A 15100-nucleotide genomic window follows, 5' to 3' on the forward strand; every position below is an offset into this window, starting at 1 on the left:
CTCTATTTATCTCATAGCCCCCACTCTCTTTAAGTCTTGAGCCTCAAAATACCTGGAAACCCTATGCTTTGCACTTCTAGATAACTCTAAATGTGTTGAACGGCGGGAAGCACATACAGGTCATTAAATTTGTGCGTGTGTGTTTGTGTTGTGGTTAATGTGCATAACAAAAATGTGTGACACTGAAGGTGTGAGTCTTCATAACGTATATAAATTCAAGGGCCTTGACTGTTCTGCTTTTCCACATAAGATTGGTTGCTTGAGTGTATCTGTCTTAATCCTTGTGTAACAAAACTGCTTTGAGGAAGTGGCTTTAACAGTTTTGAGATACTGGTAACCACATCTCCCTCCTGGGTTTCTTCTCTCTGGCCAGAAATCGTTGGAGATGAGGGCTGAGCCAAGAAAAATACTAGAATCCCATAATGTTTGGTTATAGTATTCTAAAACGTTAGGATCAGATAAGCTCCATAACATCTTAGAAAACCAATTCCGCTGTTGCGTCAAGGATGGAGTAACTTTTGAAACAGAGTCCTAGCCAAAAAGTTGTCTTTAAAGTTATTTATGTTAAAAGCAACAACAACAACACGGCTAAGGCAAAATTGTGTCCTTTGTTGTTATAGATCTGCACCATGGTTCTTGCTTTTGCCAGAGTAAAATATATTTTCATATCTGTGCACTCGCTGCCATTTTAAGTTTAAGGCAGGAGAAAGCAATGCTTGGTCTGCAGCCCCAGACACACTTTTAATTGGTAAGTCCCATTGGACTCAGCAGGGACGCGGGTGGCGCTGTGGGTAAAACCTCAGCGCCTCGGACTTGCCGATCGCATGGTCGGCAGTTCGAATCCAGGCGGCGGGGTGAGTTCCCGCCGTTCGGTCCCAGCTCCTGCCCACCTAGCAGTTCGAAAGCACCCTTAAGTGCAAGTAGATAAATAGGTACCGCTTTATAGCGGGAAGGTAAACGGCGTCTCCGTGTGCTGCTCTGGTGCCGGTTCGTCAGAGTAGCTTCGTCACGCTGGCCACGTGACCCGGAAGTGTCTGCGGACAGCGCTGGCTCCCGGCCTTTAGAGTGAGATGAGCGCACAACCCTAGAGTCTGTCAAGACTGGCCCGTACGGGCAGGGGTACCTTTACCTTTACCTATTGGACTCAGCGGGGCTCACCTCTGAGACTTCCCCAGACTGGTTCCCTCCGATGTTGGCCAGGGATGATGGGCATTTACATTCCAAAAGACATTGACAGCATCAGCTTGGAGAGTCTCTAGTGCTGGGGTAGGCAACCTAAGGCCCGGGGGCTGGATGTGGCCCAATTGCCTTCTCAATCCAGTCTGTGGACAGTCTGGGAATCAGCGTGTTTTTACAAGAGTAGAATGTGTCCTTTTATTTAAAACGCATCTGTGGGTTATTTGTGGGGCATAGGAATTTGTTCATTCCCCCCCCCCAAAAAAAATATATAGTCTGGCCCACCACATGGTCTGAGAGATGGTGGACCGGCCCACAGCTGAAAAAGGTTGCTGACCCCTGCTCTAGTGGATTGGGGTTTTTTGTCTCCAGTGGCGTAGCGTGGGTTGTCAGCATCTGGGGCAAGGCAAGTAATTTGCGCTCCCTAACCCGGGGCAAGGCAAGTAATTTGCGCCCCCCCCCTCCCCGCTGCACTGTCCCTCCCCCAGATAGTCCCTCGCTCTCTCTCCGCACCGCACCGCACGCCTGGCACCCTCCCCTCCACAGTGGGCGGAGACCTGGCGGCTCGGATCGGATTCGCACAGCCAGCACTGCAGTGAGAGAGAGTGAGTGAGCCAGGTAGGGGCAGAGAGCTGCGAGTGCGAGCGTACCCCCCCCCCCAGATGTTGTGCCCGGTGTGGCTGGCCCCCCTGCACCCCCCACGCTACGCCACTGTTTGTCTCTACCAGGTGTGATCCTCTTAACCATAAAGTTTAAAAGCAAAGAGATGTCAGCCTCTTAGCCATAAAGCCTCTTATTCATCTTTGTCCCCAGGATCTGGCAATCAGAGGTGTCTACACCCTGCAAATGTCCTTCCTAGCTAATAGTCTTTAGTAGACCTATCCTTTCTGAACGTTTCTCATCCTTTCGATTGTCATTTTATAATAATGAAGTGGAAGAATAAATGTCCGCCCACTCCAGTTAAGGCTTCCAATATACCAATGACATTAATTATATGAATTTGCAACATTCAAGTTTCTAATAGTGCCCTCTGTACTGAGGTACTTGCTTTATTGAAAGGAAATGAGAGAATGCAGAAGGAATGAATAAGCTCTTGGTTTTCAGAAGCTTCATATGCCAAGTGGAAAATTTTGGGAGGACAGAGATTCTGCTTTTATACAGTGGGCCTATTTTTTTTTAAGTGTACATACAAACAGCCAGAAAAAAAATCCACTATGCACTTCTAACCTGAAACTTGGAAGAATTCATTCTTAATTAAAACAACAACTGTGTTTAATTAGCGTTCCCTCTCTCTTTCTCTTCTAATTTTAAAAATAAGAGTAATAAAAAGATGATTTCATCGTTGAGTTTAGAAGTTCATAGTTTTGTAACACCCTGAAACTATGGCTGTGGTGATGAATTGGACCACAGATGTCAGAAGGTCAATGTTTTGCTGGTATTCAAACCAGATTATTTAAACCAGATGTTTCAATATATGCACAGCATTATTTGCTAATTATTAATATTTTTCATTATTGTTCAGCTCTATGCAGACCATTAAACACTTACAAAGCACCTGAAATTATCTAAGCATTTTATACGTATCAGAAGATAAGAGAGTACCTGCCTGCAGGCCCACAATCTAATAGCCACGATACAAAAGGAAAAAGGAATAGGGAGGGAAGAGGAAAGCAAGCGTTAGGGCAGCTTCTTCTGCACTGGCCAATGGATGGGACCAGGTTTTACTCCCCATTGGCATGATATTCTTTATAAGAGACAAGGTACAGCCTCCCAGTGCCCTTAATGTCCTGGCTGGTGGGAGAGAGTATGCCTCCCTTTGATTCCGCAGTCCTGTGGCAATTGAGAGTAACTAGCCTTATTAGGAGTAACTAGCCTTGTTAAGTAACTAGCCTTATTAAGAGGAGACTCTTGGGAGTCTGCAAGAAGAACTGCAAGAAGATCAAACCTATCCATTCTGAAGGAAATCAGCCCTGAGTGCTCACTGGAAGGACAGATCATGAAGCTGAGGCTCCAATACTTTGGCCACCTCATGAGAAGAGAAGACTCCCTGGAAAAGACCCTGATGTTGGGAAAAATTGAGGGCACAAGGAGAAGGGGACGACAGAGGACAAGATGGTTGGACAGTGTTCTTGAAGCTACCAGCATGAGTTTGACCAAACTGCGGGAGGCAGTTGAAGACAGGAGTGCCTGGTGTGCTCTGGTCTATGGGGTCACGAAGAATCGGACACGACTAAATGACTAAACAACAACAGCCTTATTATTACATATCATTATTAGTTGTTACTGCTTTGGGTTTCAGAGGGCAGGACCAGTCCCTGGCATCTCCAAAAAGTGTATTAAAACTTTGGGGGATTTTCCATGATCCTATTATAACCAAGCTAAAACATAAGATAGTAGTTTCATTTTTTTAAACTAACTTTTCATTATTTACACATAGGGAATAATTGCTTTTGTGATCTTCAGGGTAAAATTCCCGCTAAAATCAATCAATAATTTTAAAGTGAGGAGTATTGTCACCATAGTCTGTTTGCACATTTCCACAGGACACTGAGGGAAGTACAGTTGGGAGGCAGAATGCTGAAATGGCAAAATTGTTTCGTTCCAGAAACAGCACCATCTTAACACTGCGCTAAGTGTGCCGATTCTTGCCGAACCGAGTATAGAGACTTGGAAACACAGCTGTTCAGGTCATTCCTAGCAGCGTTTCTTTAATTTAAGTTTGTAAGGATGAAACAGGTTGATGGGTTTAGGACAAGCTGAGTAGCTGTCCTAAGTTAAGGTAGGGCTGTTGTGTAAGTGAAATGAATACAAACCACCCTCTGAGATGGAATTTAATAAATTGGAGGCTGCTGTCCGGCACATTTAAGCTTGCTTAAATTCCGCTGAAGTCAATGGGGAGAAGCAATGAAGGATGAGGATGCGACCTCTGGGTTGTTATTGGGGAATATGGTTCAGAACACCACGTCTCATTTTCTTTGCAACATCAGCTCATAAGAACAATAGGAGAGCTTTGCTGGATCAGACTAAAGGCCTGTCAAATCCAGCACATTGGTCAGCCAGGGAAACCCACAAGCAGGGCATGAGGACAATGTCTATCTCCCGTTTTTGTTCCCCAGGGAACTTGTACGCAGAGTCATGCTTCCTCTGATCCTGAAGGTAGCATTCAGCTGTCATGACTAGTAAAGGTAAAGGGACCCCTGACCGTTAGGTCCAGTCGTGGACAACTCTGGATTGAGGCGCTCATCTCACTTTACTGGCCGAGGGAGCTGGCGTACAGCTTCTGGGTCATGTGGCCAGCATGACTAAGCCACTTCTGGCGAACCAGAGCAGCGCATGGAAACACCGTTTACCTTCCCGCTGGAGTGGTACCTATTTATCTACTTGCACTTTGACGTGCTTTCGAACTGCTAGGTTGGCAGGAGCTGGGACTGAACAACGGGAGCTCACCCCGTTGCTGGGATTCGAATCGCCGACATTCTGATTGGCAAGGCTAGGCTCAGTGGTTTAGACCACAGCGCCACCCACGTCCCGTCATAACCAGTACCCTTACACTTTATCCCCTAGTAATTTGTAAGTAAAGGTAAAGGACCCCTGGACGGTTAAGTCCAGTGGATGGTGACTATGGGTTGCAGCGCCCATCTTGCTTTTCAGGCTGAGAGAGCCAGCGTTTGTCCACAGATAGCTTTCCATGTCATGTGCCCAGCATGACAAAACTGCTTCTGGTGCAACAGAACCAGAGTGCACGGAAACACTGTTTGCCTTCCTGCCACAGTGGTACCTATTTCTCTACTTGCACTGGCATGCTTTCAAACTGCTAGGTTGGCAGGAGCTGGACAGAGCAACAGGAGCTCACCCTGTCACAGGGATTCGAACCGCCAACCTTCCGATCGGCAAGCCCAAGAGACTCAGTGGTTTAGACCACAGCACCACCCGTGTCCCCTATACCTTTTTATAAGATTTCTTAGCTGTCCTTCACCACAGGGCAGGTTACAACAATGAAAGATGCAGTGATAAAAACAAATAAGGCAGTAAAGCCATCGCAGCTCAAGCCAGAACAATATAGATTCGACAAAAGTTGGGGGTCCTGTAAAACCAAATGCCTTAGGGTTGTATCCAAAGCAGTGACTCATTATGTTAGTGCAAGGATTGACAGTTTCACAGCTGAGCACCCCCTCTCTCCTCCCCCTATGCACCCCCTAAACTTGTTCTTGAGGTTTCCCGCACTTGAGAACAGATTGGGGAAAGCTGCAGGGGGAGAACATAAGAAGAGCTTCCTGGATCAGGCCAATGACCCATCTAGTCCAGCATTCTGTTCTTACAGAGGACACAAGGAAACTTGCAGACAGGACCTGAGCACGAGAAGAAAAAACCCCCACCATAGTCTCCAGCTACTGGGACTCAGAAACATTACTGTCTTTGACTGGAGACAGAGAACAGCCGTCACGGGGAGTGGGGAAGTCCTTTTGCATTGGATACCACCCTTAACTGTCAAAAGGCCAGAGTGAAGAGGTGAATCCACAACATACGATGGAAGCTATATAAGGAAAATACTAGGTGCCTCTCAACAGGGCCTTCTTTGCTATCCTTAACCCCGGTAGGAAAGGAGGTGGCCTTTGAGATAGTTGGCTCGTATGCTGTTGAAGGAACACAGCGTCTACTGAATCAGACCATTGGTCCATCTACCTTGGTATTGTCTAAATGAACTGGGAATTTTGGCATTTCAGACAGAGGGCAGTCCCTCTGAAGATGTCAAGGATTGAACCTGCTCATACCACAGAGTTACCCTACATCAAGCAGATAAGAGCCAGTGTGGTGTAGTGGTTAAGAGTGGTGGACTCGTAATCTGGTGAACCGGGTTCGCTTCCCCGCTCCTCCACATGCAGCTGCTGGGTGACCTTGGGCCAGTCACACGTCTCTGAAGTCTCTCAGCCCCACTCACCTCACAGAGTGTTTGTTGTGGGGGAGGAAGGGAAAGGAGAATGTTAGCCGCTTTGAGACTCCTTAGGGTTGTGATAAAGCGGGATATCAAATCCAAACTATTAGGAAGCTGCCTAGTGCTGCATCAGACCATTGTTCCAACCACCTCAGTATTGTCCACACGGACTGGCAGCAGTGACTCTCCAGGGTTTCGTACACCTGTCTAACTTGGAGGCAATCAGCACATCTTGGGGTGTTCTGTGACTCCCCCCACCCCCCTTACTTAAGAATCGCTGAGTGAATTATTCACATAATATGATAATTTGCAATCAAGTCACATCTACTGGGGGGGGGGGGGTTGTGGCAGAGAGGTGGGAGAAGAAAAAGGCTTTTAATTTTCAATTCCATTGTGTTCTTTTTCTCCCCTCGCCCATGCTCCAATTAAAGGGTGGAAAGAATGCATAATCAGATTGAAGATAATTCTGACTTTTCTTGATTTATTGCTAGTTCACTTGGCATGTATTGACTGTGTGTTGATGTGTGATTAGGTTTATCATCCCTTTGGGCCGCCATTGACTGCTGCCAACTGATTTTCCCCTGTTTATAATGCCAGACCTTCGTATCCCTTTTCCCTCCCGCATTGCACTATGTACATAAGCAGAAGGGGAGGAAAAACTGCTTCCATTATATGCGTTTTTAAAACACACACATCTGGAATCTTTAAATGATTGCAGCATCTTTCAGTTTAGACAGTTTAAAAAAGCTACGTCTTTTGAAACCAGGCAGTAAGTATGTGAGGATTGCGAAAAGGTTTTAGCACCCTAATGGCCTCATCCTGTCTTCTGAAAATAGGAAGTTGCCTTATACCATATCATTTGTCCATTGAACTCCAGTGTGGTGTAATGGTTAGGGTGTCCCACTAGGATCTGGGAGACCAGGGTCCACATCTAATCTCTGTCATGAAGCTCCTTGGGTGACCATGAGTCAATTCACTGTCTCTTAGCCTCCCAGGCTTGCTGTGAGGATAGAATGAGGAGGGGAAAAGTCATTCATGCTGTGACCTTGAGCTTCTTGGTGGAAAGATGGGAAAGAAATCTAATGAAGAAACAAATGGACAGACTTGGTATTGTCTACACTGACTGGCAGCAGTTGGGGCTTTCTCCTGGAGATGATCTAGGGACCTTCTGTATGCAAGGCAGATGTTCTGCCACTCAGCTTTGGCCCTTCTAGGGTCTAGAAGCCAAGCCTTATGAGGAACAGTCAAAGGAGCTGGGTATGTTTAGCCTGGGAAAGAGGAGACTGAGGGGAGATATGATAGCCATTGTCAAATATCTGAAGGGCTGTCACATGGAGGATGGGGCCAGCTTGTTTTTTCCTGCTCTGGAAGGTAGGACTCGAATCAATGGCTTCAAGTTGCGGGAAAGCAGATTCCGAATAGACATACGAAAAAACTTTCTGGTGGTATGAGCTGTTCTGACAGTGGAACAGTCTCCCTCGGGAGGTTGTGGACTTTCCTTCCTTGGAGGCTTTTAAACAGAGGTTGGGTGGCCATCTGTCATGGATGCTTTAGCTGAGATTCCCCGCGTTGCAGGGGGTTGGACTAGATGACCCTTGGGCCCAATTGTGTGAGTTCAGAATGCACCAGAAAGCTAAAGAAAGGAAGTTCATTCAAATGGTTAACACAGATGGTTTGTTCTTGTAATGCTATCAGGTTGTAAAGGTGGGAAGCTTTTGGCTACATGGATGCATGCAACCTGTAATTTCCCAAAGGCCACATTGTCGATGCACAAATTGCATGGTTTGTGCAACTTCACTGATAGTTCCTGAGAACTTTCTTTTGCTGATTTTGTTATGGATTCCTTCCCTCCTATTCCTTGTACATCCGTTTATTATTATTTATTTTTTTACGTTTTCAAAATTGATACACACACATATTTTGTTACCTGTTGAACTACTCCTCATTTACATCCAGTTTATTTATTTTTTTCCTTTTTCAGTTGTATATGAGCACCGGTCAAGATTAGAGAAATCTTTGCAGAAAGAAAGGCTTGAACATAAGAAAGCAAAAGAAGGTAAAAGATTTTACTTTTCACAAAAAGAAAAAGGATAGGAAACAGGAGAAATGTTGTTACAGGAACACTGTGTTGCATTCAGGGCCATCGCGGTTTTCAAGACTCCTTTAAAATAGGTTACGCTTTGCCAAACATTTTTGAAAATCAGAATTGGCTATTTTGCTTCGGAGCGATCAAATCTCTGGAGTTTCTTAATGAGTTTTTACTGCCATCTAGTGGATAAGGACAACAGCAACAAAACTCCATCTGACTATATGAGTGTTTCCCCAAAATAAAGTTTTGATTCTTGCACTCAAAAACACATTTATATTTCTACAGTTAATACCTATGGATATATTTCCTGGCCAGTACTCAGAACAATAGGCAAACACTCTTTGCAGATTATGGCATAATTCAGGTAACAGTGTCTCCTGGCATCCCATTATAACCATTGCTCATTCGGCTAGGGCTGGGCTTTCTGGGTCATGTTGGCACTTCTGAGATACCACTGCATCTCTGAGTTGTAGCACAGGCTTAATAAATCAGTCCTGGTATATCCTTATCCCAGTGGTGGGTTTCAGGCCCCCCAGGTCTCTGGATTTGGCCTGTGAGGCTGTTTTGGATAAGTCCATGCCCACCTTCCCAAGCCTGATTTGCCCTCCCAGTTCTTTCTTTGCAGCTGTGGCTTTAATATTTCTGTGTGTGATGGGAAATCCCTGATGTCACGGCACATGCCTGGCATCCCATGATGTCAGGCGATTGACAGGTGATTGGCTCCGCCCACTTGGGGTCTGTGGTTGATCGGGGTTCCTATCACCATATTGGAAACCCTAAGGACAAGTAAACCCTCCCACTAACATGGATTATGTGTTGCTTGTGTCTATGCATGTAGCATAATTGTGGAGACTTGGTTTGTCCCAGGCGCTCTCACTTGCCTCTTTACGTGTGCACAACAAATGCCTGAAGAAGACTCTCCTAGTAGCTGAATGTATAGACCAACAGCCTCAGCAGAGACCGTAGCAATAGGTTGTATTCAGCTCACGAGAAGACCCATTGACATTAATGGCCCTAAGTTAGCAACGTCTGTTAATTTTAGTGGGGCTACTCTGAATGGGACATCATTATACTGACTAAAATAATGCAATGCTATGATTAACGAGGGACGCGGGTGGCGCTGTGGGTAAAACCTCAGCGCCTAGGGCTTGCCGATCGTCAGGTCGGCGGTTCGAATCCCCGCGGCGGGGTGCGCTCCCGTTGCTCGGTCCCAGAGCCTGCCAACCTAGCAGTTCGAAAGCACCCCTGGGTGCAAGTAGATAAATAGGGACCGCTTACTAGCGGGAAGGTAAACGGCGTTTCCGTGTGCTGCGCTGGCTTGCCAGATGCAGCTTGTCACGCTGGCCACGTGACCCGGAAGTGTCTGCGGACAGCGCTGGCCCCCGGCCTCTTAAGTGAGATGGGCGCACAACCCTAGAGTCTGGCAAGACTGGCCCGTACGGGCAGGGGTACCTTTACCTTTACCTTATGATTAACGAACAATGCCTTCATTGGACTGAGATAGCCAGAGGGACTCTTGAACTTGTCTTTCTTGATCACAGATGACCTAAATGGAGATGAACAATGAATTCACCTTTCTGTATTGTTAAAGAGATTTTCTGCATTTCTTTTGTCTGAGGGAGAGATGCAGAAGGTTTCTTCCTCAAAACAGCAAGATGGTTTCATTGTTCAGCCTGTTTAGGCCATCTTTCCAATTAGCAAGTCATCTTCCTAATTAAGGATATAGCAGATTAGACTGATACCACCTGTATGCAGAGATGTTTGGGCTTTGTCTCTTGGATGTGTTTTATTGTTTTTGCAGTTGATTTATTGTATGCCTTTTAAATGTTTAAACACATCGTATCCCGCCCTGATAGCTGTATAGATGGAGCTTATAAATATAAATAGACTTTAGCCTTTTAACATCATTTTCTCTTCCTTTTTGTTTTTTAGACTTTCTTGTTTATAAATTAGAAGCACAAGAAACATTAAATAAAGGAAGGGTAAGTGTGCAGAAGTAATGAACAAGACGTTTCTGCTTATTGCATAAGCAGAACTGATAATAGAGTTATGAATGCTCTTAACATTTAACCTGTTCCAAGATATGAAGAAAAAGGAAAACATACATAATTATAATTCACAGGAAGTAAGATTACTTGGAGTTTGACTTGTCCTACGAGGCTTAAGGAGTCTTATCAAACAAATTCACAAAGGATAAGGCTATCCAATGGTTACTGAGGTTTCCCCTGGTAGATTTGCTGGGTCTGTATCTTGGTTCAGAAAAAGTTATTCCCCCCCCCCCGACCAATTTAATTTGGAGGGGGCGATTTTTGGATGCTTGAAGTTAAACAGTGGGAGCTTTTGATTCCCTTCCTACAGACATGGAGACAAAGGGGAAGTGCAACTTGCATGTTCTGAAGGTGGAGAGTGATGTCGGGATGTCTAATAAAATTGCTGAGGCTTTGCTACTGCTTCCAGTCCAGAGTTTGACACCTTTGTAGCTCAATGGCGGAGGACCTGCTTTTTCTGCAGAAAGTCTTGAGTTCAATCGCTGCCATCACTAAGTTGGGCTGGGCATGAAACTCTGAAGAGCTACTATCAGTCAGTACAGTCTTGTGAAGTAAAAGGACCTATAAACTTCCTCTATTCTTCTGTGTTCTGCCTCCATCTTGGGGGGGGGGGGTTAAAGTTGGCCTGTTGTTTGTGGGAAATCTGCAACTTTAGAAGATGTCCTGTGCCCTGCATGCCTGATACGTGGACAGCCCTATAAGTAGATCCATGGGCAAGTTCAGAGTTCCCTGGTATTATAATTTACAGAGAGGTACTATAGCTATGCAGGAAGCTGCTGAGTATGTCAGCTAACTATATATTACTCTTTTTGTTTTGCAGCAAGATTCCAATAGCAGATATGGAGCCCTGAATGTGCAACACCAGATGTTGAAGGTAGATACATGCATCTTCTTAAGCATCCTGTCTTAACAGGGGAGTTAGAAAAAGATGACAACATTTCGCTTCTAGTCCTAGTTGGCATTTTTGGGAAATTGATGTCTCCGACACCAATAGACCTTCTGGGTGTCACGAGAAGGCCTTGGTTGCAGAATGTTTGCTTCCCGGTGATTGTGTGCAAAATTTTAAACTGTTTTGGAGCATGTTCCCCCCCAACAGCTGCCTTAATCTTCTGTTGTTCTAAACACCGAGAAGTGTTTGACTTGGGGAACACTCTGAAGCAGCGATCTGCCTCACCTACAATCTGAGGTGGTAACAGACCCATCAGAGGACTTTACAACATTGGCAAGATTCAAATTGAATCACTGATCTGGTTTGCACGTAATGCAGAAATAATAATTTAGTGCTATGCCAATTACGCTACTCCTTCCCCTCTACTTCATGGTATGGTTGCAAGGAGGACATTGGAAAGATCCACTTCCTGTTTGAAACTAACCATGGTTTACTGTGGAGCTTGAAAAGGATGAACCTGTGGAGAGGGAAGGGTAAACCATGGTTCAGCGTTATGTCCAAATCAAGGCATTGTTAACACTCCCACCAACACTAACCCAAGGTTAATGCTACTCATGTTTTTCATCTTAACCAGACCGACTCCATGGCAGTATTGAAATTCCACAGGCCTATGTTAAAACATGCTCTCATCTTGGGATGGGGTTGCCCTGAACGCCCAAATACATAAATTGTCAGCTGGTCAGATAAATACCGTATTTTTTGCTCTATAAGACTCACTTTTCCCCTCCTAAAAAGTAAGGGGAAATGTGTGTGCGTCTTATGGAGCAAATGCAGGCTGCGCAGCTATCCCAGAAGCCAGAACAGCAAGAGGGATTGCTGCTTTCACTGCACAGCGATCCCTCTTGCTGTTCTGGCTTCTGAGATTCAGAATATTTTTTTCTTGTTTTCCTCCTCCAAAAACTAGGTGCGTCTTGTGGTCTGGTGCGTCTTATAGAGCGAAAAATACAGTAATTCCTTGTGATGTGTCTTGTCTGCCCCCTCTCCTTTTTGCAGAGCCAGCATGAAGAACTGAGGAAGCAGCACGCAGACCTGGAAGAGGAGCACAGGAGGCAGGGAGATGACTTCAACAGAGTGGTCAATGATCATAAGGAAAAATATATGGAGTTACAGCAAGAGAAGGAGCAGGAGCTCTCCAAGCTGAAAGGTACAGCATTGTGTTACTTGATTTAAATTTTGGGGAGGGGGAAGAGGGGCCGGGCCATTCCCTGGAATTGCCACCCGTGTTGGCATTAACGCAGCTTCCATTAGGACTTGACTGCAAATATTTAAATTCGTGAATAATTAGGATGCTCTGTGTCTCTCTCTGCTATGTATAAATCTGTCGGATCAATTCTTGTTTGCGCTGAATTTTTAATAGAATCCATGTATAATCTGCGAGAAGAGAACAGGCAGCTGAGGAAAGCCCACCAAGATATTCATACTCAGCTACAAGATGTGAAGGTAAGAACTTGGGCCTCCCAAGGCAAGAGTCGGGGGCAGGGAGAGAGAAAAATCTCCTTGTTCGCAACTGGGAAAATAAGATGATGGTTGCAAATAGATCTTTTCTTGTTTAATGGAAGGAAATATGCGATGGGTGTGTTTTTCTTAAATGTGCGCACAAACGTGCTGATATTACTTTTTAATTATTTACTAGCAGCCTCGAACCCGGTATTGCCTGGGAATTCTAAGAAACCCAAGAATCAGTGCAATTTTGAAACCAGTGGTTGAAATTACTGCAGTTTTGAAAGATTCAGCCTACTAAATTGATCCAAAACGCTGTCCATTTTGAATCCAAGCACGCACAAAACCTTGCTCCTTGATCTCAGAAACCACCACGTAAAATTTGTTTGTGGTAGCTTAAGTGGTGTTGAAATGCACAGCAAACCGGCAAACAACTTTCCAAAATAGGTAGCAGACCAAGGAAGAAGTACTCAGTGTTGCTCGGGAATTCTAAGAAACCAAAAGAAACCTGAGGTTTATAAATGGGTAATGAATTTGCTGGTTTCCTGCCATGTTTGGTTAAAACCAAGGCAGTTCAGAAGGGCTCAGTCCGCCATCTTGATTCAAAATGGTTTCCAAACACCTCTTTCTCTGTCTCGGGAACAATAATGGCAGATTTACATAGTGTCCTGCTTTAGATGAAACCAAATTCAGCAGTCCCAAATCCATTCACAGGGGCTATAAAAGGGGGGGGGGGGCGGGTCACAGTCCAAAGCCAAAACACAGGGGCAGCACAAGAGGCAAAAACCATAGTTATTTCTGCACAAAAAGGCAACTTTACTGAAGTGTTGGTAAGATGTAAACACACACAAAAAATAATTATATGAAAGGCAGGGGCTGAATCAATTAAACTGCTGGCAATCCTAAGATTATTTCTTGGTGTCTGATGAAGTGCATTTGGGATCAACCTTGATGGTGGCGTTTTCTTTTGTGTAGCTGCAGCATAAGAGTTTAATCTCTCAACATGACCAGCTTGTAGTGACGCTGGAAGAACACAAGAGTGCGCTAGAAGCTGCGCAGGTCAGCCAAGAAAATGGCTTTGCATCCACTCTGCTCTTAATGAATGGTGTTTTTGTTTTCGTCTATTTAAAAAAACCTTCCTAACATTTCTTCCCTCTTTTTTTATTTCTGCTGACCACAACTTTTATGCATGCAAGCCTTTGGTGGGGGGTGGGGATCTCCGGTTAACAACCAGCTGCCCTCTCGGGGTAAGAAATGCATGCTTCGAAGGATTTCTGCTCTGCCAAAATTATAGCGTAGTAAATTGTTTTTGTTTCTTGACAGCTCCATTATGGGCTCGAGTGAATGCATGCATATATGGATAAAAACCACATCTTTCTTTCCTGTCCAGGAGGCTACAAGCTACGGCTTCCATACAGCGGGGCCGTAAGGGTGTGCCTTGGGGGTCCTGAGCCCCTGGAGCTTTCGCACTGGTCCACCCCCCCCCCCGGATCATATACACCTTCCCACCCCCCCTTTTTAAAAAGTGACTTTGTTTGCAGGGCTGCTGAATATTCTGCAGAGTACAATTCTGGCAAGACCCCAGCCACCTTCCATCTCAGTTTGCTCAGAGACCTAAGCCAGCACCTGTGCATATAAATTAGCTCATGCAAATTTGTGCTAAGGACTTGCAACATAGGAAGCAGAGTCAGACCACTGGTCTCTCTGGCTCGGTATTGTGTCTACAGTGACCCGCTTGGGGTTCCCAATCAGAATGTTGGTGGTTTGAATCCCAATGACAGGGTGAGCTCCCGTTGCTCTGCCCCAGCTCCTGCCAACCTAGCAGTTTGAAAGCACACCAGTGTAAGTAGATAAATAGGTACCGTTGTGGCAGGGAGGTAAACAGTGTTTCCGTGCACTCTGGTTTCCGTCACAGTGTTCCGTTGTGCCAGAAGTGGCTTAGTCCTGCTGGTCACATGACCTGGAAAGCTGTCTGCAGACAAACACCGACTCCCTTGACCTGAAAGCGAGATGAGCGCCACAACCCCATAGTTGCCTTTGACTGGACTTAACCGTCCAGGGGTCTTCTACCTTTAATAGGAGCCTTCTACCCTTAATAGGAGCAGAGTAAAGGTCCTCGCAGATGCATGTGATTTTATCCTCAAAATGCTTTGCAAGCAGGTCACAGCGAGCTACTGTCGGTTCTGCCATCTCCTGTGGGCTAGACTGTAAAAGGCCCTGCGCTACCTGGAAAAGCTCTGCCAGATGGCACAATGAGGGTGCAATGGAGGCAGCAAAGGAAGCCTTCTTTTCCGCTCTGCCTTCACTGCCACTAGGCAGGCTCGATGATGAGCCCTCACCAGGGTTCGAGTGCACTCAGCTACAGCCCTTTTCTCTGCAGACAGAGTCTTGTAAGCACCTAGCAAAGCTTCTATGGGAGACCTGTGGCACAACAAAGGGGAAGGGCTGTAGCTCAGTGCTGGGAC

General features: G+C 45.5%; 1 protein-coding gene across 2 annotated transcripts in view; it reads left to right on the plus strand.

Moving 5' to 3' along the window:
- The window catches only part of GOLIM4 (golgi integral membrane protein 4), a 58589-nt gene that overhangs the window by 18850 nt on the left and 24639 nt on the right, over window positions 1-15100 (plus strand). Inside the window, exons 2-7 of one of the 2 annotated variants that reach the window (XM_083442118.1) lie at window positions 8091-8165; window positions 10131-10180; window positions 11067-11120; window positions 12189-12339; window positions 12553-12635; window positions 13611-13694. In XM_083442118.1, coding sequence (XP_083298244.1) covers window positions 8091-8165; window positions 10131-10180; window positions 11067-11120; window positions 12189-12339; window positions 12553-12635; window positions 13611-13694 — 497 coding nt within the window. The remainder of the gene's footprint in view (window positions 1-8090; window positions 8166-10130; window positions 10181-11066; window positions 11121-12188; window positions 12340-12552; window positions 12636-13610; window positions 13695-15100) is intronic. The other variant, XM_083442119.1, reaches the window with a different exon arrangement.

Source organism: Podarcis tiliguerta, assembly GCF_965153285.1.
Source record: "Podarcis tiliguerta genome assembly, chromosome: 5".
Classification (NCBI taxonomy): Eukaryota; Metazoa; Chordata; class Lepidosauria; order Squamata; family Lacertidae; genus Podarcis; species Podarcis tiliguerta.